This window comes from Balearica regulorum, chromosome 5, assembly GCF_011004875.1.
Source record: "Balearica regulorum gibbericeps isolate bBalReg1 chromosome 5, bBalReg1.pri, whole genome shotgun sequence".
NCBI classification, from domain to species: domain Eukaryota; kingdom Metazoa; phylum Chordata; class Aves; order Gruiformes; family Gruidae; genus Balearica; species Balearica regulorum.
This window is the reverse complement of record NC_046188.1, coordinates 17655750-17683462: the sequence shown is the minus strand read 5'-3', so window position 1 is coordinate 17683462 and position 27713 is coordinate 17655750. Positions and strand designations below refer to the sequence as shown.

Here is a 27713-nt window from a genome sequence, read left to right as displayed (position 1 = left end):
TAGTTACTGAATGAGCCTAGAAATAACCTGGATAAAACTCAGTGATGGAAGAAAGTATATAAAGACTGACTGCATGAAAAAAAAAAGAAAAAAAACACTTGGAGAAGACAGATTTGGGAGGCAGCCGGTTTTGAATTATGTAATACTAAAGATAATTATCAAAATCATATTGACTTGTACCTTCCTGGCCGTTACTGAAAGTGAGGATTTTTTGAAATGAAGATTTCCAGCTCTTTCAATCTACTTTGTCTATGACCTTTTCCAGGAAAATACATGCATGATGGGTGACTAGAACAAACCTGTTAGAAGACAGGCAAAACCAATCTTCTATTATAGGACTGTACAGGGCTGTTGCAGGGCTGTTCAGGAATGGACAGATACGTGTCTGCTGGTGTTTCAGTGGTCTTACATTGCTTTATCTCCGTATAAGCGAGAGTTGTCTTGCACCATTTCAAGATCATATCTGACAAAATAACTCTTTCCAGATTTTATTACTTTATTTTAAAATAATAGTTTAAGTCACATGAAGAAATACTATGACTTGGAAAAAGCAGTTAAAAATGTAGTGGTCAGAAGACTTGTGAGAAGAGTCGTGTATTTGTCAACTAGCTTACTAAAAATTCTTCTCACTGTAACACTGGTACCCTGTAAGCCACACGCTGCTAACAGCAAGGCGCATCCTTTTGTTAAGGCTTCCGTATTAAAATTGTGCCGGGATCGACATTTCACTTTTAAAACACGAGCAGAAGAGACGCAGGCGCCTGCCTGGCCAGAGCGGCCTACCCGCGCCCGGGGACACTTACAGTCGGTACAGCTGACACGTCCCTCTCTAGGCCTAAACCCAGTCTCTAACGGCACCGTCAGGGCTGCTGAACCCTCGTCCGCTTGGCAGGTGGGTCATCGGCGCTCGTGTTCGCGTCGATGTTGTTTTCGTCTTCGCCCTCCTCCTCCTCCTCGTCCTCCTCGACATCACCTGTCAGGGTTCAAGCGGGGTGCAGATGAGCGGCGCGGGAGGCAGCAGCGCCCCCGGGATGGCGGGGCCCCCTCGCCGCGCTCACGCCCGGCCCCGGCCCCTCCACTCACCGCGCGGCCCGCCGCCGCCCGCCGCCTCTCTCTCCTCCTGCACCAAGGGCGCCAGCAGCTCCACCACCCGCTCCTGCAGCTCGGCCAGGGCCCGCCGCAGCCCGCGCAGCTGGCCGCCCTCGCCCTCCTCCGCCGGGCACGGCACCCGCACCGAGCGCGTCTGCCCGTCGCGGCCCCTCAGCTCCGCCACCAGCTCCATGGCGGCGCCGCGCCCCAATCCCCGCACGGCGCGCGCTCGCCCGGAAGCGCGGCCGGCCGGCCGACACCCCGCCCCGCTCGCCGGTCACGTGCCCGACACTCGCTCGCCGCGCGGGCTGCCCCGCCGCTCCCCCCTGTGACGCTCGGCCCCGGTCACGTGGGGCGCGCGGTTCCGCTTCCGCTGTGGCGCCCCCTGGCGCCTCGGCCGCGTGTTTCCCGCCTCAGCTCGCCCTCGGCCTCGCGTCCCGGAGATGGAGGCGGCGGCGGCGGCGGCGGAGGGCGCCGAGCCAGGGAGCGGCTGCGGGGGCGGCGCGGAGGAGCCCGTGGTCTCCTTGGCGGAAGTGCTGGCGGAGAACGAGGAGCTCGAGAAGGAGGCGCGGGCCGTGCTGGGGGGCAGCGACCACGAGCGCTGCAGCTACTCCCAGGTGGGGGCGGGGCCGGGCGCCACGGGGGGGCGGGGCCGAGGGGGTGGGGGCGGGGCCGCCCGGGGCCGGGACCCCCCGGGCGGCCCCTGTAGCGTTCGCCGATGTCGCCCCGCAGGGCGCGGTGAAGAGGCAGGCGCTGTACGCCTGCAGCACCTGCACGCCGCCTGGGGGGGAGCCGGCGGGGATCTGCCTGGCGTGCAGCTACGAGTGCCACGGCACCCACCGCCTCTTCGAGCTCTACACCAAGAGGTACCGCGGCGCGGGGTGGGCGGGCTGGGGACGCGTGCCCGTCCCGGCGGCGGGAAAGCGCGCGTGCGCTGGGGGCGGCTCGGGGCGGCTCGACCTCCCCTCATCCCCTCAGCCTGCGGCGCGCCGGGCCCCGGGGCTCCTCCCGCGGCTCCCTTCGCCCCCGCCTTCGGCAGCCCCCCGGCCATGTCGGTTCCTCACAGCCGCCCCGGAGCGAAGCGCGGGCCCTTTCAGCGGGCTGGGCCGTCACCACTTACCTTCTCCTCCCGGCCCCGAGTGCTAGGACACTCTGTGGGGGGGCTGTAGCGTGAGGTGAGCTTGCCAGGGGAATTTCCCCAGAGTCTCCTCTGCTGTATAATACATTTCTGTGAGGTAGGACAACGTTCAAATGTGTAATGTGTACAAAATACACCACTCCCAGCAAAACTACATAGGCAGCTGATGTCAGGTCACTGAGGTACTCACGTTTCCCCATTCACTTGGAATAGCAGCCCTACTAAGAGACAGCTTAGGTGTCTGAGTAGGAGGCAAGAGCTTAATCACCTTCATGGATCCAGCCTTTGGAAGTGATCCAATTCACGCTCCTCTTTCACCAACACGCGTGCTCGCATTTCTGAATGTGGTAGCTGCAGCACCCGGGGTTAGCTGTGCTGTCACGGTCTCCCAGCCAAGTGCTGTTGCAAATGATGGTGTTAGCTGAGATCTGCTGAGAACACCGTGTAAGAGTGTAAGGCCGCAAGGCCCTTTGGTTGGTTCTGACTGATGCTATTGTTTAAATAGCTGCAAGAGTATTTTTATGGCTCCTAATAAACTGCTGGGAATTGTTATGAGCAGAAAACCTAATGTGTTTTCAGTTAATAAAAAACCTGAAATGCTATGCTTTTCTTTCCAGGAACTTCCGCTGTGATTGTGGAAATAGCAAGTTCAAAAATCTGCAGTGCAAGTTACTCCCGGTAAGTTCAGACATAGGTTTCATACATACAGAGTCAAAGTAACAGTCTTGGGAGGTTGGTGCCTTGCCTCAGCCAGTGCTGACTCATGCAATGCCTCTGCTTTTCCCGGTGAGTTCAACAAGGTGGGAGTATTACAGCAGTAGATAAAACTATTGAGGGACCAAAGGGAAATGTTGTGAGGAGAGAGAACGTTTGGTCCTTTTCAGCCATGAATGCAGCAGTTCTGCATCCATGGTCAGCGTAATGCTGGAAACATGTCTTGGTGCCCGCACCAATACATCTCAGTAGCTTTAAGCTGGCTTCAGGAGAACCTTTTGTGTTAAGCCCCCTGTGCTTTCATTGCCTTGGTGGGCATTTTGGACTTGTCAAGTAGTTGGTAATCTTCTGGAAAGCAGCAACAGAAAGCTGCTTGGCTCACCTGCAGTGCTGTTCCCGGGGTAATAACAGTTGAAGTGTAGAAACAGCAAGTGGTTTTGTGTATGCCCATTTCGTTTGGGCAGAGCTGGTCAGCCTAGGGCTACAGTCCAGTGATCCCTAGAGAGACACCTGTGACAATTTTAAGATGTTACTTTTTTTCATTTGAGTCAATGAAACAGATCACATGGCTGTTTTCAGTGCAAAATCAATTGTACATGTTATATTCAGCATCCATCCATCAATCTGTCTGAATTCATGGATGCTGGGTGCTCACATCATCCGTTTTTCCTTTGTCAAAATAGTGGTAGAATGTGTTTCGTAGTAACATCATAAATGGTCAAGCTGTTTCTGCAGGGGCCAATGGTGACTTTAGGCTCCAAGTACATGCAGTTCTGAAGCCCTCTGGCTGCAGCTCTATTAGCTGTTTGGTTTTTTTTTTTTTAAATGGGATTACCTGTAATTGAATTTCATTCAGCATGTTTTGTAATTTGGATAATCCTCTCCTGTAGAGTGAGGCTTATATGACATGAATTTAATGGAAGCTCAGTGGTAAGATTAAACAAAGTTGGTTTTGGATCACAGTCTGGATGTTTAAAAGAAAATGGAGGGGAAAGTGCACAATAAATCCCCAGATGTTGCTTAATGGCAGCAGGCAGGCATGGTCAGTGATCAAAACTCTTACATCGTTTCAGATTAGCAGTAGCTTAACAAACACCACAGTTGCCATTTGTTACAAAGGTGGAAAGACTGTTTTTTCTCTTTCCTTTTGAACTTCAGTATTCCTCTCATGCTCTATCTGCTGCTCACTGTATAGCATAGTTGTCTGGATAATATCTTTCTTTTTGGATCTTCAAGCTGATGAATGTAATGATTGATTGTTTTTAGGAATAAAAGTGGAACAGGAGTTGAGTTTTTCTAGATTAAACATGTTTTCTGTCTTTTGGTTTTTTACAGCATTGTCTATTGAAACAATTTTTCCTTTCCTCCTAGGAAAAGGGCAAGGTGAATTCAGGAAATAAATATAATGACAATTTCTATGGATTATACTGTACTTGTAAAAGACCTTATCCTGATCCTGAAGATGAGGTAATAAGTACAAAAACCAGGAGTAATCATATATAGATGGTATTTATGCAAAATTGTGCGAAGGATGGTCTCTGCGCTGCTTTACAGGGCAGATCTCACTTTAAGAAATCTTATGTTCCATATTGGTTTCGGTTGTCATGTGCTGTATAAAGTAATTACTTCATCAGTGGTTTTTTTTAAGTGGTAGAATATGTTTATGCCTTAAAGACAGATGAGGAAGACAAACCATCATTTGGACAAAACACTGTGGCAGTCCTCTCTGCTTTCCTGTCTCTAAAGTTGCAGTGTTCCCTTAAGGGGTGGGTTTCTCATTATCTTGAGAAATGTGGCAAGTGCAGAATAAGAACATTGCACACGTTAGGAGAGACCAGAATCTGCTGCTGCGGGCCTGCAACAGTGCTCTGACAAGGCTCCTGGGATGGGGAGGATCTGTCCTGTAACTGGCTTTAGCTTTCCTTTATGGTAGTCAGAACACCTTTTCTCTATCCGAAGTTTTAAAATATCCCAGTTGGTTTGCACATGTATGCTTTTGTTGGCAGTCATAGAAGTTAGGTATTTTAAAGAGTAAGGAAGGCACAAGTCTTTCAAATACAAAAAAGTAGTTTATAAACTCATCTCCCTGAAGTTCAGAGATAGCTAAACATTTCTAAAGAAATCATTAATAATTGTTTCCAAAGCAGTTTGTACTATACTGTATTGTGGGCAGTTAAGTTAGGATTCTGGCATTCCTATGTAAACCTGATGATGTAATGAATATCAATATCTTTCTTTTGCTAAACTGCCTGTTCCTGCATTTCTGTTCACTGGAAGAAAGATACCAATAGTGTATTAACTTTCATCAGCTCTTTTGTGTGAGAATGTCTTGCTCTACTGGGAAAATTAGTTTTGTAATAACAAATGGGAATTTCCGCAGTCTTGATAATATGACAAATTACGTATGCTGTTGAACTTCAGGGAAGCAAACTGACTAATGAAACAGTAAATACGTATTAATGGCAGCTCCCTGCGGGTGGGTGAAGAGGGAAGTGCAATTCACTTGAGCAGGCTTTGCATAATACTGCAGTTTGAGGCTTGTGAAAGATTCTGGAGGTTGCTACTAATGCTAATAATATGACCATTCATCTAGATTCCAGATGAGATGATCCAATGCATAGTTTGTGAAGACTGGTTCCATGGAAGGGTAAGGAAATGATAAGTAGCAGAATTGCCATTTGCATAGAAATGAGTTGGTGTCGGTTAAGTTTGTATGGTTAGTCATAGTTGGGAAGGTTTGCTGTAGTTCTCAAAAGATTATTACATGAGTTCTAAGGTATTTCTTCTCATCTTTTGCAAAGGAAAATTGAAAATTTAATCTTGTGCTGCTGTCCAGTCCAGTCCGAAAAACCTGGGAAGAGTTCTACCTTTTCGAAGGTTACTGCTGCAGAATAAAATAACAACTCTATAATGTCTCTTTAATTGGAAAGTTCTAATCAGTAGAATCAGTGAGAAGATTCTTACTGAGGCACATTATTATCAACTACCTGAATAGTTCTTCATTCAAAAGAATGCTTTTTAAACTGTAATTACTTTAAATAGCAAGGAGCAAACTGCGCTGTTGGTTCTTGATTGCGAACTTTGGGGAAATCTTTTAAAAGCAGCTCAGCACTTCAGCAAGTGCCCTACTTAATGTGTAAGCATTAGGGATTCAGCCTCTTGTGCCTTGAAGGCCGTGAGTGAAATTCCATGTTTGAAGTTGCAGGATCAAAGAATTTAATAAAATATGATTGGCTTCAATTGTGGGTTCTGTAGATAAACTATAGCATTCTTTTGTATAAATATAGGTATTAGGAATGTTATGCTGCATACTGTGAACTTTGCAAGAGTGCTTTTCAAAAGAAAGCCAATTAGTGCTTTTAATTACCTAAATTGTTCTCACCAGTTTATGGAGAGCTTTGGGACCTAATTCTGCTCAAGTTCAGTATGAAGACTTACAATCTCCTACGTGTAAGGAAGTAATCACAAGTTAAATTTGAGAGTTTAAATGTGCAGTGTGCAATAGGTATCTTCACCTGTCCTATGTTTAGGACATTGCAGAAGAAAAACATTTAGAAATGAGATAAAGATAGGACTGAGATTTCTGGGTACGTCAAAGACATAAAAGGCTGTAGACAAAGAGAGAATTATTTCAGGTTTTCCCTGGAATTTTTATCAGCTCTTTCCAGTCTTTAAATTATACTGATAATCATTGTGGAAAGTTTGCAGGAGTGTATGCTTGTGCTGAAAATGTGATGGCAGTTGATATTTTACTTCCTCTTAACAGCTGAGTCTGTTAACTTGCAGCGATTGCTTCACTGCTGCATGCTTGTTTCTTTTTGATAGCATCTTGGTGCAGTTCCCCCTGAAAGTGGAGACTTCCATGAAATGGTGTGCCAAGCCTGCATGAATCACTGCCATTTCCTATGGGCCTATGCATCACAACTGGCAGGTAAAGCAAATTAAGATATCTGAGCCAATATTTTGTTAGCATGTATTTCCCTTAATGACATAATACTGTTTAAGCGGTTGGAGAAATGATACTCGTTATATTGGACAGTTACCTTCAGCAGTGGAACATGCAGGTCTGCAGTAACTGTTCTGTAAAAATATAAACAAAGAAACCCCAACAAACAGTTCTTGTTCCTAAATCTTAATTCTGCAGTGCTGACTGATTTATTTTATCAAAGATGTGCTAGCACATGGATGGATGAACATTTAATACTTGTCTCAAGGAATTTAATTTCTAAACTGGATCAAAGAACTGAAGAGCCAGCCTAAGAGAAGCAATGAGGCAAACAGCTGAGTCAAAGAGGCTCTGACTGGCAAAGAGTGGATGATAGAGTGACCTGAAATGTGTAAAACCTTAATCTGAGTAGAGCTGGGGCTGTGCTCAGGACACGTGTTCCCTGCAGTCATACCAGGTCTCTGTGTCTCTGCTATGTGGTCTCTGCAGGATTAGAAGGGTAGATGATGTGATTTCTGTGGAAAGAGCTGGTTTCATGTAGTCTCCTAAATAGTGCTTATTTCAACTGGTGATTGATGTCTTATGTACCAGAAATTTCAATGGTGATTGTAAGGATTCCAAGCTGGCCTACCTGGAATTCTAGTCTTTCTAATGTAAATACAGTACAGAATGTTTTTTGTTTGTTTTTGGTTTTCCTCCTAACCAGCTATGTCACAGTGCACACGTTTGAATTGACATCAAAAGAAAAACTTGTTTTAAATTTGGAAATGGTTAGCGTAGTTAATCTGTCATGAAGTTTTTGGTGCGTGTGTCTGGAGAAAATGAAGGACTCTGACACAAAGTCAGCAAAAAAAGTACACAACAGCTCCTGAACCTGTGATAGTTATCAAGGGGTGTCGAGAAGGACAAGCATCTGAATACAGAACTCTCAAATTGTGATATCCTTTTCCCTCTCCTAGAGCTTAGATTTTGGGAAGCAGAATATTTTAGGCATATGAGAGGTGAAGAAGTCTGTGGTTAAAGAGGGAGCGGTTTCTTTGTATACCTAGGTCACTGTGTCTTTGGACACCTCTAGAGTATATGCAGGACCCTGCAGTGTATGAGGTAATCTAGGTGCTCTTTGACGCTGCACAGTAAAGCAGAGAAACGTCTGTGGTAGCCTGTACCTTGTCTGGCACAGTATTTTCACTTACACGGGTATGTATCTTCCAGTTCCTGCTTTGACCAAAGTGAACTTGCTTGAAGATGAAGGGATTGTCCTGAAGGTTGAGGAAGGTGAAGAGCAGAAAAAAGAAATTAAAAAAGAAAGTGGAGTGGAACACCAAGAAATGAAGGAGGAAAAGCAAATGGAACAGTTTAATGAACCATCCACTAGCTCTGGGTCTGCCTGTGCAGAGGTAAAACGGGCCTTCTTTTCTGTCCTGTACAGCTTTGTACTGATGATAGGTGAAGTAAAGCCCACCTCTTACAGGTTCAGTGAAGAGGTAAATGCTTTCAGTCTGTTTCCACGTTCCTCTTCGGTCACTGACACTTCAAATGTGTGGTCTCTGTGGAGCACAATGTAGGCTGTGGGAACACACTTGTAGAACTGTGTGACAAGGGTGTAACGTCCGTTTGCAGATAGGTTAGATCCATCCCTTCTTCTCAGCCACCTGGCCTTTACACTGAGGTAACTTCTGAGTTTGGTCCAATATAGGGGTATTCTGCATTGTAGCTGCATTTGCATGATAGTCTAGCTCTGATTTCTTAAACATTTATGGCTATGCAGTAAATTACTACAGAAATTTCCAGTGGAAACTGCTAAAACCACATCAGAATCCTTGCGTGGATGAAATGGCAATATAGGTTGTTTATAAAAATAAGTGTGTCTGAGACAAAAGAAAAATCTTGCATAAGGAGAATTACATGCTGGAAAGAATAGACTGTATTTGAAGTAACATTATAGAGCACTGAACACTCTCATTTTAATTCAGGTGGTTACTAAGAGTGATGGGCCTGTCTGCAAGCTGAAAGAACTCCAAAGCAAGCAATTTTTAAAAAAAGATACTGCCACCTTTTGGCCATTGAACTGGAGAAGCAAATTATGCACCTGTGAAGACTGTTTGGTATGTATTCTGTCTTCATTACCATCATTGATGAGGGGGAGGCAGGGAGGAGCTCCCAGAGAATCTTTGAAGAGAAGTTTGTAGATAAAATCTGTGTCTGCATATAAACACCTAAAAACCCCCTCCACCCCACATAAAGAAACACATCATGTCTTTTGGAATGAATACAGTACGAAGGAGTTTCTAAACATTTGTATTTTCTTTGCTGCTTACATCCATTTTTGCTTTGGAAGTTGTCATGGGGAGATGTCTGAAATGCTGGATACAAAATTTACATTATTATTTTTATTGTTATTATTTGTGATACTGAACACACAAAAAATTGGGCGAGCGCATATCCATCTGAGAAGTTTTGTAATGTAAAAGTAAATTTTACTTTATTCTCCAGAAAATGTATTCAGAGCTTGAAGTCCAGTTCCTGACAGATGAATGTGACACTGTCTTGGCTTACGAAAATAAAGGTACCAGTGACCAAGAAACGGAGAGGAGAGATCCTTTAATGGACACCCTTAACAGCATGAACAGAGTCCAGCAAGTAGAACTCATCTGTGGTAAATACAGCTGCTTTTTTGGAATCTGCCTTAACACTTCAACGGAACAGTTTCCCATAAGAGATTAGTATCAGTTCTTGCAGTGTGGTGTCAAACTAGTTTTGAAGTACCATGTAGGAGACCGTATGACAGATTGCACAGCTCAGCCAGGATTGCTCTGAAGATATTTGTCCTCTCTGGCCTGTTGTTACAACTTTAACTTACATCAAGGAACTAGATGGTGTGGGAACTTTCCCCCTATTTAACATCTTTCTTAGATATTGATAGTAATTTCTTGCAATGTAAATATTTAATCATTAATTTACACTTCTGCTGTCTGGCTTATTTATCTTACCCTGTTCTGTTGTTTGGCGGTCTCCTGTTGTCTGGGTGAATGCCAGCCAGTGTGAAGCTGGGGTGCAGGGTGCTCCCCGGCAGCTCTGACGCAGAGTATATTGACAGGGCAGAGCTGAGGTATTTTATAGCTGGAGCCGTGTCCCCCTCAGCTGAGTGATGGGTTTGCGCTCTGGCGAGGGCACTGACCCAATCCAGAGTTACAGGGCAGGACTTCCCACTCCTGCCCCTGTGTGCTTTTGCAGTGGGAAGTTGGTAGCAGGGCTGCTCTTTTAATTAATTGTAATAATTCACTCACTGAACTTCTGTACATTTCTCTGAAGATCAATCTGAACAGATACTGAGGTGGCAGAGGCTAGTCTGATAAATTATTAGGCTTCTCAGGTTTACCTGGACTTGCCTTTATTTTTGTTGCTATTATTTATAATCCAGTTCAAACCTAGATTTGCCTCTAGTAAATCTAACAAATGCCAAGAGGAAGTGAACGAGTGGTTTTCTTAAGCCTGTATTAAACTAAAGCTGGATATCTTCTTGGTTCTTTTGTTTTCTTTCCCTTGCCTTTGCTTCTCCATCCAGAATACAACGATTTAAAGACAGAACTGACTGACTATCTCAGGAGATTTGCAGATGAGGGAACGGTAAGGCATGACTCTCAGAATTTGTTTGCCAGAAAAAAGTGTTTTAAAGTACTATTGAGGGGTGGGTGTTGAATACCGTGATGCTATGTTATAATATTTTTTTCCTGTCTCTTGGAGTTGGAGATTTCTAATTCCTGCAGTAGGAACTAGAAATCCCTGATTTGACTGGAATTTAAAAGTTGTATCATCTCCTTAATGGCATTGTTGAGAGAAAACAGGGACTTTGCAGAAATCTGTCTATAAAGTACTGCTAGCAGTTCTTAACTTTAAGAGAAACTTCTGTTGCTCTAGGAAAAGTGTTTGGGGGGCGGGGGGAGGATTTTAACATTTATGTTTTTTCTTAGATTGAATTTAAACCCTTAGAAGAATAAAGACTGACTAAATATTGGCAAACAGTCATGTCAGGGTTTTTTTGAGGAATATGCATGCTATTATTAATCAACGCATGCATTTTGTTGGCTTTCTTTTAGTTACATTGTAACGAGCCTGAAGTGAACTAGCGAAAATCCTGCTTTGTGTTAATTTTTCTGATGATAAAAGCAAGTAGTCAAACCTCTTAAAAATACCGCAGGAGCTTTGCTCCATGTGCTTGTCCTACCTGTGGCGAGCTCATTTCTCTCTTTGTATTCTCTTATAATAGAATTTGGGCATTAATCATGTCCTTTGGGTACAACAGGAAAGCTGTTTTGCCAGAGAGATTTCAGGACACTTGGTTCTCTATATGTTGTGCATTACATGTGGGGTGCGTGCAAGAAAAAACAAAAACAAACCCAAAAAAAAGATGGTTTAATTGAATTCTTGTACCACAACTTGGGTTTCATATTGCTTCCCCTAGGTGGTTAAAAGAGAAGACATTCAGCACTTCTTTGAAGAATTTCAGTCACGGAAAAGACGACGGACTAACCGGATGCAGTACTACTGTAGTTAGTTAGACTGAGAGGGTCTGAAAGGACAACTGGGAAAACAGTACTCACTGACAAACAGAAGAGGCATCTTCAGCATTTAGCTTCTCATCAAAATCCAACTGCCCAAGAAACATCTTCATTTTTGTCTCCTACTACTTCCTTTATTTGTAGCGACTGAAAGGTCTTCTTAGCAGGTACATTGCATTTATAGGGATTTCAGTACTGCTCGACTTCGCATTCCTTTGAAAGCTGGCCTTGTCTCAAGGGGGAGGAGGGCTTGTGAACAAGAGCAGCGTGCCACCGTGCGCTCCCTTTAGCCTTTCCCCTATTTTACTGTTAGTGCCTATAGCTGTACGCTGTACTAAAAGGGGGTGGGCTCTGCCCCCCCTCCCCTCTGTACATGCAGGGAACATGCACTCGGTGTGCTTTGCAAGACTGGAATGCCTTGCTTTCCTGCTTTAAATGGCTCTGCATCATCTCTGTGATTCTAGGGAGGGCTCCCCACAAAAAGTAAGCATCTCTTTATTACGCCAAGGGATGCACGGCTCCTGGAAGGGTAAAGCAGGTAGGCGTTATGTCACAGCCATTGGGTAAAATTGCATCCTGACATTTGGGTCGTATCAGGAGAACTAACCAGCACTGTACTTCCACACGTGTGCATTCTCCACTGCAGAAGTCCTCCCAAGGCAGGTAAAAAAAATGAGAAATCATAACTTAGGCTTGATGCAACAGAATGTTGTATCTGTTTTTATAAATTCAAAAACTTTGTTTCTAATATTGTACAGTAATGTTTTACATGTAAAAATTGTCGCATGAACTTTATCCACTTGCTAGAATATAAACAATATCTAAGAGGAGGTACTAAACTATTATGCATCAGGGGTGTTGATAGGACTTCTAATGTGCTTTCAATTGAAAAACTAGCCTCCTTCAAATTACTGTTACTTCATAAATGTTCCTGGAAACACTGCAGCATCCTGGCATTTTGCTACAATATAAAACGTGTGATCTTTTTCTAATCACTGTGATAATCATGGAACAGGAGATGTTTCACTGACTTTTAAAAAAAAAAATCTACACTTAGCTACAATTAAATATTGACTTTTTGTAAGTTTGGAGCCTAATGTAGTTTTTAGTTTTCTTTACCCACAAACCTCAAAACATACTTTAAGATTTAAAATAGTTTTTAACTCCTGCTTTCTGTAGTCAGAGGGTTTCTTTACCAGGGGGGTACTATTCTGCTTCCCTGTTTAATGACTTTTGAAAAGAAAGCCAGACCTTTCTCTCTCACTCTCCCCATTGTTTCTGATGACTTTATTTACAAAAGCTAGTTCTAGCCTAGAGGCTCAGTTCATCTGTTTCATGCAAAGTTACTAGTTGCTTTTAAATTTAACTCTGGGTATTGTATGTGCTTTTTTTTTTGGTAGCAGCTGTTATGGGAGTTGTAACTGCATATCTAACTAAAATATCTAAAAATTAAAGAACTGTTCACTCTGTCTTGATTTTTTTGACATGCTGCTGTAGCATCTTGTTTCCATCCATGATGCAGACAAGCTGAGGGCAGCACAGCGATGACCTGTTAGCTGTAGGCCAAGACACCTCTCAGGGGCTGAGCCAAGCCCTGTGTTCCTACAGCATTGCAGGCAGGTGTGGAACAAGGGCTGGCACCTCACTTGCAAGTACAGCTGAGCAGGAGAAAGAGCCGAAGGGGATTACATTTCCTCTGTATCGCAGTTCATGGCATTAAGTCACTCAAGGGGTGGGGCCAGAGAAGGGGCTCAGAGCAAGCACTATCTTGGGTTCCAACTCTGAGCTCAAACGACCCCAAACCAAAACCCTGGGGTGCCAGGTTGTGCCATTGCCTCCTGTATATAAGGCACATCAACAGCTGCCAGGGCACAGGGAAACACTACAGCAACACCCAGTCCCACCACTCCCTGCACTCAAGAAAGGAGAGCAGTGCTGCAGAAGGCGTTCCGCTGCAGGAAGTTTCTGGAACCAAGTATAACATTTCCTTTTTTATTGAAAGGACACAGCTAGAGCATCACACCCCACTGAAAAGCACACAGTATTCGCTCACCCCCTGCCCCCACTTTGTCAGGACACAACCCACTGCAATGTGCTGTTGTACATCAAAGTGAAACTAGTCAAGATTTTCTGCTGCCAGGTGACACTTCTAAACCTCCATCGGCTCTTTGAAGTAGTGAAGCATTTGTTTCTAGGGAAGATTTAAGGCACTTTGAGCTGAGGCAGGATAACTGCAGCTCCAGAAAAGTGTGCTGGGTCTTTAATGAGCACCTTTGTCTAGCTGCTTGCTGAGGAAACACACACTGCCTAGATCAAGGGCTAAGTCCCTCTGCCTCCACAAGGAGTAATCCTGTTGCCTGTAATAGTGCATAGTCTCAGTCAATTAAGCCCTGGCCAGAAGAACTCACTGAACTGTTGCACTGAAGTGTTTTTCCTTTTTAATAAGCTGCCTGAACAGTGCCACTAATTTCAAATTCTTTTTTTATACCAGTTTGCATCACAGCCTCCATGTGCAAAGCATTATTGTGCACTTTTTCCCCCAGAAGAAAAAAAGCCTTGCCAGTTTTAAGCGTCTTTACTGTTAGAGAGCACCTTAGGGTTTGTATTAAACCACTGCTTTCCCTGGCCGTCAGGTAGGTGAAGTTTGGAGTAAGAATGGCACAGCCCATGGGGGCAGCCTGCTGGTAATGGTCCAACAGAAGAAGTCGCACAAGCACGTTCTATACAAGCCATTTATTTGAAATGCCAACTATACGTAGGATAAAGTCAGTGTTACATGCTTCTCAGCAACAGTAGAAAAATAGAACCAGTGAAAACCTTTTTACAACTGTAATGGTACTCAAAAGAGAAATGTATTGTTTTACAATGCATCACACAAGACTAGAATTCAAGTTTGGAGGTACCTAAATAAAAATACTATTTTTTTAAAAAACACTATGTACAATTGAAGCGTAAACAAGTTTTACAAAGTACTGGTTATGCAGGTTGTAGAAAAAACACTTGCATAGGACACGAAGTCAGTTTAAGAAAGTTTTCTGAGCCTTTAGCATTGAAGGCACTTGACTTTATACCAGTAACACACGGACAAGAAACAAAACTGTAATGGTGCCGAAGGCAGGGCTACCTCCTGGCAGTACAGAAACCCCAAATACGGTTTTACAACTAGATCTCTCAGCTGCTCCCTGCATCTGGCAGAGCTCAGCACCACCTCCACCGCAGAAGCATATCATTATTAGAAGAACAAACAGTGCCTCAAACAGCATGAGGATTCTTTCAAAAAAAAAAAACCAAAAAACCTCAAAAAACCCCCACTGAACCCAAACCCAAGAAACCCATCAGACAAACACTTGGGACATTCCAGGACCAAAAAACAAGGCTTACAAGTACAGGTGGCCACAGCCTTAATTTCAGAAATGAAACTCCTCAAGAACAGGAAAAAATACAACAAGAAACTGCCAATCAACACAGCAGTTAACACACAACTACAGTAACTCCATGGAACAACAAAACATTTCGAAGGAAGAATTTGTTTCAGGAATTAAGTTATTCATCCATATATTAAGGAAAAGAGGAGGGGGTCAGGGAAAGGGGAATAAGAAGTTTTTGCATGTTGCTCACTAAATTGAAGTCTTGAGCTCTCTCCTTGAATAGGATGATGAGCATGAGTCTTCCTCATCCAAGAAAACTTAAATGTTCATACCTCTTCTACCCTCAAGCAAGATACAGTCAGTAATCTGTTATCTCCATCAAATTTAAAGGAGGACAAGATGTTAATTTCCAGCCTAATCAGAAAGTGCTTCATGTAAACAAGGAGCTTCTGCACCAAAGTTTCAGTAGACAGAGAACAAGAAGCAGCAGCAGGTAGCACAGGTACATGTGTTCTGCGAGTGAGATGCAGTATGAACACTAGCTTCTGAATAATGCTTCCGTGAAGAATAAAGATGGTCTCCTTCCCCTCCCTCCACACATCCAGCTAAGCAGGAAATTCTACGCTGGAGTAGAAATTTGACAAATCCTTCTTTCCCACTTCATATCAGCTGCCCTTAGCTGCTGTCTTCTTCCCAAGTCAAAATATACCAATGAAAATGCAGATTGTCTACGTGGCCTGATTGTCTTTGTGGCCTCAGAAGGATTTGTCTTATTTTGCACCTACTTTTAAACACTTTATTCTCTTTTTTAATACTGTTCAGCTTCTGAGACTGCAGAAGCAATTTTGTATTCTGAAATCCAGACACATCCCATTCTACCCCCAGCATTTCTCATTCTCACCAGCTTATGAAATGCTTTGGCTTTGGAATGATTTCCCTCAAGCCATAACCGCAAAACTTCTCAGTCCTCATCAGCCACGTCCCCACAAATTTCAAGCTTAAAAGCTACATTTGTAGATTTCAGCCCCATCTCTGTCCAGGCACACAGTGCCACAAACTGTGGTAATTAAAATAGCTTTTTCAAAGTACATCTATCAATTTCAGGTAAAAATAAGTTATTCAGAATAGTAAGTCTTCCAAGGACAGTTATGACTTTAGTAATTAAGCTACCGACACACATGATGCAAACGCAGTGAGTTTCAGGGTTTTGTGTGTGATGGAAGTTAATGCTCCTAGTGCTGGCGAGCATGAGACCCAAGTGTCCGCTTAGAACTACGCAGCCAGGCAGCACTGTGCTCAAATCTTCAGCAGAAACCCAGCAAACCTCAGTCCCTAACCCACAGCAGCACTGTCCCCCAACTGACAACTTAAGTGTTCTGACACCACCTTGCACTTCAGTGTTCTACACTGCAGTCCCGCAGAAATACTACCTATTGGCCAGGACCACCACATGTCTTGACTGTGGTCAAAATAAACAGATTAAAAAGGCTGACAGAGGGGAAAAAAATCCCAAACCATCTCCCCTCTCTCATGAGAGATCACCTGCACAGTTTCACGAAGTTCCTCTTCCAATCCTACACCACACCTTCCATGTCAGGACCTTGAAAGGAGTGTCTGCAGAGCTTTCACAGAAGCAGGAGACCCACACATGTGCATGCAGGAGACACTGGTTTGAACACCCATATCTTCATTTATCTAGAAGCTATGTGGTAGTTTGGAAGTACAGTATTCCATATATTTTAACAACATCGCGGTGTTGTTACCAAGCCTCATATACTTTGAGGAAAACAGGTAAGAATCTGCCACCAATTAAAACTAAAAGTAGAGTTGCAGCAAGATTTCTGTTTAAATAGTATTAAGCATTTAGAACTGCAGGAAACAACTCGACCCAACCTTAAAGTAATCCTTAGGTCACACTTACAATTGAAGTTTTCCACTACAGAAAAATTCTTTGTTATACAAACTGCATTTAAAAACCCAAAGAGGCCTTTACCAGCAATCCCTGCACCGCAGTGGCATCAGATCCCTATCCTAAATGCAATGAATCTGTGGTAAAACTGCATGGTAAGTATTAAGGATGCACTTACTAACTGTAACTGTTACACCAGGTGTAACGCTTACCCCCAGCCCAGCCCAGCCGCAGGGAGCCAGCCCAGATGACTATCACTCCCTCTCTTCAGATCACATCAATAGATGAATCTCATTTCTGTGCTTTAAAAAAAGCAAAGTCAGGAAATGGAAGTGTAATGTCAGAGTGCTAAAGCTTCGCACACTTCATGGCGCTAGAGCAATTACTCTTCACTTTGATTTTGTTCACAGAACAGTTGCAATTATGAAGTCAGCAACACTTCAGATCAGGTAAAGAACACTGAATGACATCACTAAGAGTGAAGCCCTTTTTTAATCATAGGCAGGAGAAAGCAAGGCAATGAGCAGTCACCTCAGCACCTCTGTTGGAGAGGAAACCCTCTCAAGTGGCAGGTCACCCTTCAGGCAACAGCAAAGACACTATGCCTTATCTTCCTGACACTCCAGGATTTAGCACAAATCCTCAGCTCCGGTCTTCACTTACCCCACGTACGGGTAGCTGGAAGAACAAGTTATTACTATCATTTTTACAGTATTTCTAGATTTATTTCTGCATGGGCAAATGAATGATTCTAGTCTGTCTCGTAAGTGCTTCTGGGTGATCATGGACCATCTCCATGGTCACAACTGAACCAGAAAGCAAATAGAATCATATTGTCAGATCCCAGTGAATTTCACTGGAATCTGGACTCCTAAATATCCCCCGGACTCTTAAAAACCCCAACATAATTCTTGACAGAGGGCTTGCTATATAAGACCAGCTGCCGGAACTTTTCCAATAAAACATTAGACTGGATTCTTGCCATACTCATAAAAATCAGGAAGATTTCAGATCTAAACAAACAAACAAATCTAACTAAAAATGTAGTATTTTGATGTGCTGTTCTTTGGAATTCCTATAGTTAAAAAATAAATGCATTGTTACTATCTCATAAGAAAATACATTTCATAATGTGCAACCCAATGCACATAGGGAATTGGCAGGTGAAAGGGAAAATGCAAAAGTATGAAAATACAGTCCTTTAAATGTGACAATAAAGTTTAACATATTAGTACAAAACTAATACACTAAAATAGATGTACAGGTGCAAAAAGCTACCAGGTTGTAGAAAAAAGGTACCAGCTTTTGTTTTTTTTCAAAAGGCTTAATTAAATTTGCTCCAAAAAAAATTCCCACAAAATAAAACCAGAAGCAGCATTAAAACCAAACTGATAACATGCTGTCTCTAATAAAGCAGTGTATGTACAAAAGAAGTAAGCGAAGCTGAATTTGTCTGCTGGCATGAACAAATTGTCTGACAGAAGTCAGGCCAAAAGTTGCAAAGAATAGGACGTTTACAACTCTTAGGCACAGAGAAATAGTGGAGGTTGCTTTCACAGGGCAGATTTTTTATACAGGAAGTCTGGTTTGTTTGGAGACCTCCTTCCTCTGCTTACTGCATCCTCCCTTTCCAAATCTGCATTTCTCTGTGCTCCATGTTCCAATGGCTCATCATCTGCCAGTCTCCGACTGGGTCTCTCTTCTTGCATTTCAGAGGCGTACGCAGAGAGGGAAGGTCTGTTGGAGGTTAGCCCATAGGTTAAATCGGTTTCCATTTTTGTTCTTCCCCTGATGTGAACTGGGCCATTACCAGCATTTTCCTGGGTAGCCAACGCCAAGTCCAGTCGCTGGGGAGGTTGCTCTAAGACATCGAGGTGTACTGGCTCATTCTTTTGTCTGTGTTGATGCCCATCTTGGGAGAGCAGGTATTCCCTCCTAGAGTCCTCTTGCTTTTTAGGAGATATCTGGGAAGGTAGGTAGGCTGCCTTTAAGCCACTTGGTGATGCCTTATTGTGGCTGTACAAATCTGGGCCAAAATATATGCCTTGTGAAGGCGAAGGACTGTGCCTGTTGGGTGCTGGAGTAGAGGGTCTGCATGCAGCATTAGAAAAGTCGTAGAAGTCGGGATATTCCTGCTGATTTTCTCGAGCATCTATTTTTTGCTCTATTGCATGTTTCTTTCGAGAAGTGGGCACATGTCTGTTCTGAATACATGAAATGTGCTGGGGCGGACCAGGCCCTACCTCCGTCTGGCTTAATTCTGTGTCAACCGTGAGCTCTGGCAGTCTTCTGTCTTTTAAAGACATTGCTGACACACCCATTGCGATATCTGGCATCAGTTCATTTAGCAAAGGCTGAGTACACTGGAAAAGAAAAGAAATTGGTCCATGGAAACAAAGCAAAAGCTAAACACAAACTGTATCTGTAATTCAAACTGGCATTTCCCTAATCCACCTGTGCCTAGATCAACCTCAGCCTGCAAGGTTCCTACACTGTTTAAGGAACACATGTATCCTCCAACCTTCTCCTTCCTGCTAGCTTGAGACAACTTCTCTCCTTCATGAAGCTGTCGTGCCACAATAATAATTCCTTCTTAAACACATCTTGTCTTGAACATGCAGAAAATGGCAATGTACCATTAACCTCTCAAAAGGTAAGCCCGCTTTAAGCCACTTGCTACAATCAAACTAGACAAGGTACTGAGTGCAGAACTTGACAAACAGTTTGTTACAGCACAGAGTTCTAGCGCAGGGAAGCCACAAGACATGTATTTCATCACTACAGATGCAACCCTTCTGCTTGCATTTCATGTTTTAAAGTCAACTGCAGGCACAAGTGTGTGTAAGCACAACAGCTTCAGGGCTTGGGGGAGAACATCTGTCACAGGGCTGACTAGACCCAAAAAGCACACAGAAGCTGTTGCATGGCATTCTTCTCGCCTATGCCTATAAGCAGTCCTGGAATGAGACAAGCATATTACACAGTCTTCCAGACAGAAGGGTTAAAATTTCAACTTTTATTTATCATTTCTAATAAAAGCAATTTTAGTAATCACTGATTACTGGTAACTGATTACCAGAAAGAATACGGAACAAAAATATTGCCCACATTAGGTCTATGCTTCTCCTTGCATTATTTTTTTTTAGTAGAAACACTGTACCAGAAACATTTCTAATGTGAAAAAGATCACTAGATGGTTTCCTTAGTGAAGGCAGTATTGATCAAGAGAGACATGCTACAAAACCCACCCTTGAACAAGCAATGGCAAACAATTCTGATTTGAAGTTAAATATTTTAACCTAAAATATAAGGAGTGCAATAGATTTAGGACAATAGCTAAAGGAAAGAAAGATATTAAAACCCCATGTTTCCATTCAGAACTCCAGATCAAATCTGCATCTAAAGAGCAGGTTTTCAGTATGACACAACTGTACACTGAAACAGTTTTTACACTGTGGAAATAAGTTACCAAATTCTTTATTTAGCATTTCATTTACTTCACAAAGCTATGTCTTTGTCCAGTATGTTATAGATCATGGTTTTAATTGCATTATATTGTACGTAGTTCAGCAACTATAACGATTGTCTTTAAATGCTGTAACAAATCCTTTTGTATTTGCAATTAGCAATTTCTGCTTGCCTACTCATTTTAAAGTTTTTTTCAGAGCTTAAGGCCTTCACATTCTCCAAAGGTTCCCTTTATACACATCTGTTTACTTCAGGGCTACTTAACCTGTCAATAGCCAAAATATCACTATTTCTTCCTGTGAATTATAGCATGCAGTCCACTACTGAAGTTGACCTATGCTTTGTTTTCATGTAGAGCAAAGTGTATTATTTCAGAAGATTCACGAGTTCCACCTGCCCCTCCAAAATGCTCCTGTCCCTTCATTCTTCCAAGGATCAGGACATGCCTTTGGGATGCAAAATGCTGGCCAACAGTTTGGTAGAAAGTTTTTCTCCTAACCAAGATGCTCTTTTATTTAAGAAAGCCAAGCTACTTCATACCCCAGCTCCTCTTTGAGTGGCCAGAGATAGGGAGAAGAAGAGAAATCATAATACTTACTACTTGCTTCTCGGCTGCCATCACTGCCGCTGCTGCAGCCACTGTTTGTCTTCCCAGACCTGTAGTGTTAGTGCAATCAGGAGGTGCTGCTTTAACACTGGGCAAGTAGATGGGCGGTGCAGCTTTGGGAGCTGTTCGGGAGTGGAATAGTGAGTGATTACACGGGTAAGAAAAGGAACGGGAGGGATGTTGACTTGGCACCCTTTGTTTCCAGCCCACTTTGAACTGGTTATGAATAGGAGTTGCTGGTGGGTGATATGGAGGTGGAGGAGGGGGCAATGGTGGATGGAAGGCCACAAAAGAGTCCAGTTCTGTAAACATGGTTTCTGCAGTGGGAGTACTGTTAACGCGACACCGTCCAGACTGTCTCATTGTCAGGAGTGGGCTTTCGTCCCCAAACCGCTCATCAGGAAAGAATTTGTGAGGATTCTGTGAAGGAAAAAACCCAGCATGTAACAAAAAGTAGGAAACAATCTAGAAAGATCTCCTAAACTAACATGCATTGGAACTAGAAGTCTGCTAGTACTGCAGTAGACTAGTTGTGCCACCTAAAACCTCAGCAACACTCAAGGCAATTACAGCTACCACGGAATAAAGATTTTTTTTTAAAACAAACAAAACAACCCAAAAAACAAGAGAAGCAGTATCAGATTCACTGTGTGAATAACATGACCAACAATTGCATTTGCTTTAACAGCAGCATACAAACAGAAGCAGGATTTCCAACTTCACAGTCCTGATACGTACTATACAGATCTACTGTATTAATTCAGACTTTCTCCTCTCCTATTCACAAATACATCATAATCTAGATTTCTAGTTATAGTTTGACTATTCTCATCAACTGCCTCTTCAGCAGATTTTTTTTGTACCTAAAAATCTGTGGCAATAAAAGCGCCCTGAATTGCAACCGCTCTTGAGAAAAATATTTATACTTTGCACTTAACACATTTATAAAATCACATACATCAAATACAACAGTCTCACTGTAATTTGCACTTCTACAGTTCTGAAGTTATCCAAGCATTTCAGAGGATTTTTGCACCTGCGTGTGGACACACAAAGCAGTTCTCGTATTGCAGATTATGCATTCAAGTCAATTCATAAACAGAACAGAATCAAACCATTTGTGGTTGTATACAGCAATCTTTCATACCTGCAAAAGTTCAGCAGCAGCATCAGAAAGTCCAAATTCCCGGAGCACACGTATCTGAATCTCATAACTGACTGTGGCACCTTCTCCACAATTGAGAGCATACGCTCTTTGTACCTGCTCCGTATGGCGCAGCTCCTGCAGCCGTTTGATCATCTCTTTTACAATGAGGAGATTGGGAACTGCAGGGATAATAAGAGAATGAAAATGGGATAATAGAGATTACTTTTTGAACTGTGAGATAATAAGTTTGATTGCAATGGTTAGATTTAATTCTGAAGGGAAAAAAAAATCTAATGACAGGCTGAGTTGGCTTTTTTTTTAAAAAAGCATTCTGCCAAGAACAGTTCGACTTAGACACGTTCCTTGAAGCATCATTACAGCACATGGGATAACACACAAATACAAGTGGTAAAGACACCATTTTTCCAGCTTCTGCTAGAGTGAGCCACAAATACAGCCTTCTGTTAAACCCCTCATGTTGCAGGAATTTTGATTTGAGGTGGGGGCAGGGTATCTTAAATAACTACTGAATGTTCCCTCATGAATTCTACAGGCCAAGAATTCATTGATTTTTTTGGCATACACTTCATACTTCTAGTAGGATTCTATAATCACAAGACCATAATTCCAGTATGTAACTACAGAAAGAGCATTCTAAAAAAATTACACGAACTGTAAGCCAACATAAACCTGTTAAAATTATGTTGTTTTATGCAGCCATATTGAAATAATTTTTAAAAACTCTTCCAAAAGAGAATCATGTATAATTTGGGGTATTTATCCTGTTGCAAAACTCTCTCATGCCACTTCTTGCTGCCGTTTGATGAGGAATATTTCTCTGTGGTCTTTCTGTTCTCAGGAAAATGTACATATCGCAACAGAAAACAAATCCAGATCTCTGAATATGTAAGTTCTGATATCTGATCCTTTACCAGCTTTGCAAGCGTCATATTACCATGACCAGATGTCCATAATGAAAGCTCATAAAAATTAAATGGATCAGACAGCAAGAACAGTGTGAAAAGACATTTATATTACAGAGAAGGAGAAAACCCAACACCACTCAACTACAACTGGTCCCAATTTCACAAAGTTTACACAGGCACATGAAAGGTAAGCATAAGTAGTGCAGTTCCTATGCTCTATAGTGCTTTGGGATGGATTCCTGTACAAGTTATAGGTTTGCCACATGCCTGAATCTCCTCAAATTAATTGGGCTCCATCTACCCTTCCTAGCACAAGGCATTGGCAAAACAATCAATTCTTTTGCTTAATTACACAACTAAGCAAAGCAGGCAGTTACCAGGACAATGCCTGTGCTCCAAGTACTAGCCAGGCTCTGAGCTCATATCCATGCTCAAATCCAAGGGCTGCCAATAATTCCTACGTATTAAATTGCACGGAATCAAGACGTAGTGGAGTTTCAGAATGGTCAAGATGTCTCATGTTTGGCAACAGAGCCAGATTTTTTCAGAACGTGACAACCTTTGCAAAACATTGGAGACCTTTGAGAACCTATTTCCTTTCTCAACTTCTCTGGAAACTAAGATCAAGCAAAGTGTTATCAAAGTCACATCTTATGATGAAATACTTCACATTCAATTCATGGTGAGTATATTTATGCTTTTCGGAGGGGGGGGGGGAAGGGTGAAAGTCTGAGTACTGTAATGTACTGCTCAGATGCCACAGCTGTAAGTTTCTAAACAAACAATTAGTACTTTTATCAAATTACAGAAGTTTTCAAAAGCTCTTTTTAGGCTTTATCATGTCTGTCTTAATCACAAGAAAAAAAATAGACCAACCTTCCTAGAAAACTTACTGCAGTGTAAATCTAAACAGTGTTTCAAATCTTCTAACACCTCAACTTAAATTCTCTTGCAGCAATTTAAACCCATTATTTTTATCCTATAAGAATAGTTTATCTACTTCCTCTCAACATAGTTGACTGAAAGGAGACATAAACTGATGCATAAAGAGCTTATAAAGCAGAGAATGGGAAGCAGGTGGAGGGAGGAACATGACTATTTTCTTGGTGGCATGTCATCTTCATTGCTTTTCTAGACTCCCAAACTGATCCATATCTACTGAAATGTGATACTTCGATCTAAAAATGGATACCAAAAGTTTATGCAAGTTTAACGAAAGACCACATAAGCTCATGGATTAAGAGCACATTTAAAATTACTAACTACACGGAAACACCATCCACCGTAAGACATTTGAGCTGCAAATGGTTGAAGAGTGCACAGCATTTTACAGGGAATTCTCTTAACATGCTTTTTCTGCTACACTGTCCTTATGCACTCACTCCTGGTGACTGCCAGAATAAGGATCCTAGGCTGGACAGACAAATCCTTGACCTGACCCAGTATGGCCATTTAAAGGACTAAAACAGAATGCTCTATCCAAGACCAAATTACTTCATATGTCTTATGGAATGTCTGTATTTTAGCACGATGTCTGCTCTTTACGGAATTGTACAATGTTGACTTCCAGGATTTTCTCCACAGAGCTTCCCTCAGCTATCCTGTACGCACACAGCTGGCTACACCTACATAAGCACAGTGTTTCCCGCCTTCTTCACTGAATTTAATCTTAATCTTGGTCATTTAGCAATCTAGTCCCACCCTCCAAAACATCCACTGACTTACCCAACTTGTCATCAGCTGCAAGTTTTGTCAGTATATTCTCTCTGCACACTGAGTATTAATGGGTTGGGGGAAAGGTGGGAAGAGCCAGATGCTTTGGGAATCCCACCAGATACGTTCTTCCAGTATACCAGAAGGTCAAATCCATAAGTGACAAAATATATTACAGCAGCTTTATAACTATATTTCCCTGACATGCCTATGGGGAATGTCACACCAAGTATCCTGAGGTCAAGAGAGGCTGTATCTACTTCCACTTAGAAAAAACTTACTCTGCCACGTAAGGATTGAAGTTGGTTTGACTTTAAAGCCAAAGTGGATTTGGTAAACTGGAAAAAGTGTGTTTTGAGTGCCTACTTCCCATATTTTTCTGGCAAACTGAGTTAAGCTGACTGCCCCTACAAATTATGCTCCCCTGCTTTTTGTTTTTAAAAGAAGTATTTGGCCATTTTCCAGCCTTCTGGTTCTTACTGATCTTGGATGGTTGGTTGTAGAAAACTGAAAACAACTCTAGAACAGAGAGCCAGGCTCCAGCAAGTATTCTACAGTGAGTTTAACCAGTCCACAGTTTTTCAAATTGCTCAGCTGAGGCAGGTTAAAATACTACCCCTCTAGTAGCTTACTATTTACTATGCCAATCCAAAAATAGTTAATGTCTTCAGAGTAGACCAAAGCAAAAGGGACTACCGCTGGGTGGGAAGAAGTCCAAATGGTGTGGTATTACTCCCCAAGGAAATCATAATATTGAATAATTCACACTCATTCTCCCCAGTCCCAAGCCCCCATCCACTCCCACAACAGCAATCGGCATGGTGAGTGATCTAACAACCTTACCTGGGATCTCATTGGCTATGACTGAAGGAGGACTGGACTGGTTAGTGCTAACTTGCTGGTGGGTAATCATATGACAGCACTGTGGGACTGCGTTGTTTACCATGTAAAGGGTGTCGGGCACATTGGACATTCGGACCATCCGCAAACGAACAAGATCGGTTTGTTCCACCATCATCTCATCCAGTACTGACTGCAACGACAGCCACAGAGCCCTCGTGAAGGCACTGAACACACATACCCGCTGTGACCTGCTGCAAATGCAGTCCTGAGGCCACAAGTCTAGCAATGTCTGAACCATAGCTTTTCCAGGTCCCAAGCAGTATTTGGCTTTTCCACAGCATTTTCTATTCCATTTTCCAGTCATGATCAGAGCTGAGTTTTAGAGCTAAGAGCAGGCAGGTGAATAAAGTTTGGGAAGGTTGCTTTTTATTTTGTACCTATCAGATTAGAAGTAACCTTCTTGAGGCCAGACCTTCTGGACTTGGACAATTACTGCCTATAGATCTCAGCTCTGTGCCATTGATTAGAAGGCACCAGTCTGAAAATGAAATATGTTTCCCTCAGATGTCTTAAAGACTAGAAAGGGATTTATGCATAGCCTTTTACGATTCTCATTTAATGTTAAATAGATTTATTTCCAAAAATGGGAGTCTAACAGAAGAGTAAAAAAAATAAGAAATCACTGATCCACAATTTTTGCATTTCACAATAATTAAACTATGAATAGGAGTATAGTTACCAGATAAGAAGTATGAGTCCTCCCTTTAAGGTTAAACAGCTAATGATGCCTTTAAAAATATTAACAGCATAATATGAAACTAAGAAACAAGTTGGATTCCTGATAGGGGAAAAAAATTTAGAATGCACTTTTTACTTTAAGATTATACTAAAGCACTCCCATACTGTATACCTGAAAACTTAGAGAGTCAAAGTTTTTAATCACATGTTCTTTAAAACATTTTTGTTAGTTTTAACAATCCAAAATACAAAGATAAGATTTTAACTGTCTAGTCTTCCTTTACTGCTTTAGTGACACCTGGTGCTCTCTAGCCTTTGTGCCCAAAATGCAAAGCAGTTTTATGTCTCCCTTCCCCTCAAAAAGGGGAGCCAACAACAACTCACACCCACAGAAAATTTTCTTTATTAGGCACAGGGCAAAAGCTCTGAATTCACCAGAGCGGCAGTTAGAGTTTGTAGGTGATGTGGATGTGCATAGCTTCACCTAATCCTCTTGTTTTGCACTGCTGGGACTCATGAGCTCTTAAGTCAGAGCTGCCTTAAGTGGTGGTATTAGTTAGCAACCTACAAGGTCCCATTCTGTCAAACAGAACATGGCATGTTTCTGCCCCACACAGAGCCATCTCCACCAGCCAAACATCACCAAAGATGCTACAGGATCTTCAGTCTGACAGTCCTCATGCAAGATATTAAATAGGGAAGCTACTGCTTGAGCAGGACACAAAGGACTTCAGTCAAATTGGACACAAGATATTTATTCCATTTTGCGGAGGATCAAAATAATTTTGGATATGTTCTGATTCAAACAAGAAGATGAAACAGAGTCCTCTGCCGAGTGGAATAGTAGTTCTCCACCCAGCTCTAGTGGGAGCTGGGGAGCCTGAAAGACTTGGCACCAAAGTTGCTGACTAGCTGCAAACTGGGACTCTCAGGCTCTCACCTTGCCATCCGCCTGCCAGGAGGACTGCCGAGGAGCTGGGCCGGCAAACTGGCTGGAAACCAGGGAGGTTTCCCTCAGAACGCTGCTTTGTTTCCGGTGGAATTTCATCAAGATCTGTCTCGCAAACATTTCAATTTCGACAAAAAAAAATTTTGTTGAAATTTTTCTGACCAGCTCTAGAGACTTGAGCCTGATGATCAATCTTGTAAGTCTTGTTAAATTGAAAATGTTAGTATTTTAGGCCCGTACATGCAAAGAGAGACAAAACATACCAAAATCTTTCCCTGCTTACAGAACCCCCGATGACTCCAATTTAACAATAGTCAAGCATTATTAAATGATTCTTACCTTAGCCTCCTCCACATACGGCGAGAACAGTCTTGGCCGCACATATATTCCAGCATTTTTTTGCCGCAGCCAGGCATTTGACTTTCCACCTTCCGATGTTGGTAGCATGTCTGAAGGAGGAGTACTAATCAGGCCTCTCTTCATCTTTAGGAAGCAAAAGGTTTTATGTTTTTTTTTTTTTTTAAATATAAACATCAGAAAAACTTGAAAAAATTAATTTCTTACACTGAATCCTTATGCCACTGATTTTTCTTTAGCCT

At 42.5% G+C, this 27713-nt stretch overlaps 3 protein-coding genes across 6 annotated transcripts in view; 1 reads left to right on the top strand and 2 right to left on the bottom strand.

The window, feature by feature from the left end:
* Positions 1 to 478: 478 nt before the first annotated feature.
* GON7 (GON7 subunit of KEOPS complex) lies at positions 479 to 1411 on the bottom strand. The gene is made up of 2 exons (XM_075753649.1): positions 1084 to 1411; positions 479 to 973 (listed from the first exon to the last, which is right to left on the bottom strand). The coding sequence occupies exons 1-2, from the start codon at positions 1280 to 1282 to the stop codon at positions 861 to 863; spliced, it is 312 nt and encodes a 103-aa protein (XP_075609764.1). The 5' UTR covers positions 1283 to 1411; the 3' UTR covers positions 479 to 860.
* Positions 1412 to 1434: 23 nt separating this feature from the next.
* UBR7 (ubiquitin protein ligase E3 component n-recognin 7) lies at positions 1435 to 12915 on the top strand. The gene is made up of 11 exons (XM_075753647.1): positions 1435 to 1706; positions 1822 to 1955; positions 2845 to 2905; positions 4313 to 4408; positions 5535 to 5588; positions 6767 to 6872; positions 8100 to 8284; positions 8861 to 8992; positions 9381 to 9543; positions 10453 to 10514; positions 11350 to 12915. The coding sequence occupies exons 1-11, from the start codon at positions 1533 to 1535 to the stop codon at positions 11440 to 11442; spliced, it is 1260 nt and encodes a 419-aa protein (XP_075609762.1). The 5' UTR covers positions 1435 to 1532; the 3' UTR covers positions 11443 to 12915.
* A 1249-nt stretch (positions 12916 to 14164) lies between these two features.
* Positions 14165 to 27713, bottom strand: part of BTBD7 (BTB domain containing 7) — a 53960-nt gene continuing 40411 nt past the window's right edge. For 2 of the 4 annotated variants that reach the window (XM_075753653.1, XM_075753654.1), the window contains exons 7-12: positions 27454 to 27597; positions 27106 to 27219; positions 25428 to 25617; positions 21946 to 22124; positions 20790 to 21218; positions 14165 to 19086 (exon numbers count right to left, since the gene is read on the bottom strand). In XM_075753653.1, coding sequence (XP_075609768.1) covers positions 18277 to 19086; positions 20790 to 21218; positions 21946 to 22124; positions 25428 to 25617; positions 27106 to 27219; positions 27454 to 27597 — 1866 coding nt within the window. In that variant the 3' untranslated portion in view covers positions 14165 to 18276. Of the gene's footprint in view, positions 19087 to 20789; positions 21219 to 21945; positions 22125 to 25427; positions 25618 to 27105; positions 27220 to 27453; positions 27598 to 27713 lie in introns of those variants that run through there. The other 2 variants (XM_075753655.1, XM_075753656.1) reach the window with 2 other exon arrangements.

Coding starts and splice junctions, on each gene's coding strand:
- GON7 (XM_075753649.1), bottom strand. CDS start 1,282: ATGGAGCTGGTGGCGGAGCTGAGGGGCCGCGACGGGCAGACGCGCTCG. Junction 974..1,083: donor GGGCGGCGGCGGGCCGCGCG/GTGAGTGGAGGG, acceptor GAACCCTGACAG/GTGATGTCGAGGAGGACGAG.
- UBR7 (XM_075753647.1), top strand. CDS start 1,533: ATGGAGGCGGCGGCGGCGGCGGCGGAGGGCGCCGAGCCAGGGAGCGGC. Junction 1,956..2,844: donor TTCGAGCTCTACACCAAGAG/GTACCGCGGCGC, acceptor TTTTCTTTCCAG/GAACTTCCGCTGTGATTGTG. Junction 8,993..9,380: donor GCACCTGTGAAGACTGTTTG/GTATGTATTCTG, acceptor TTTATTCTCCAG/AAAATGTATTCAGAGCTTGA.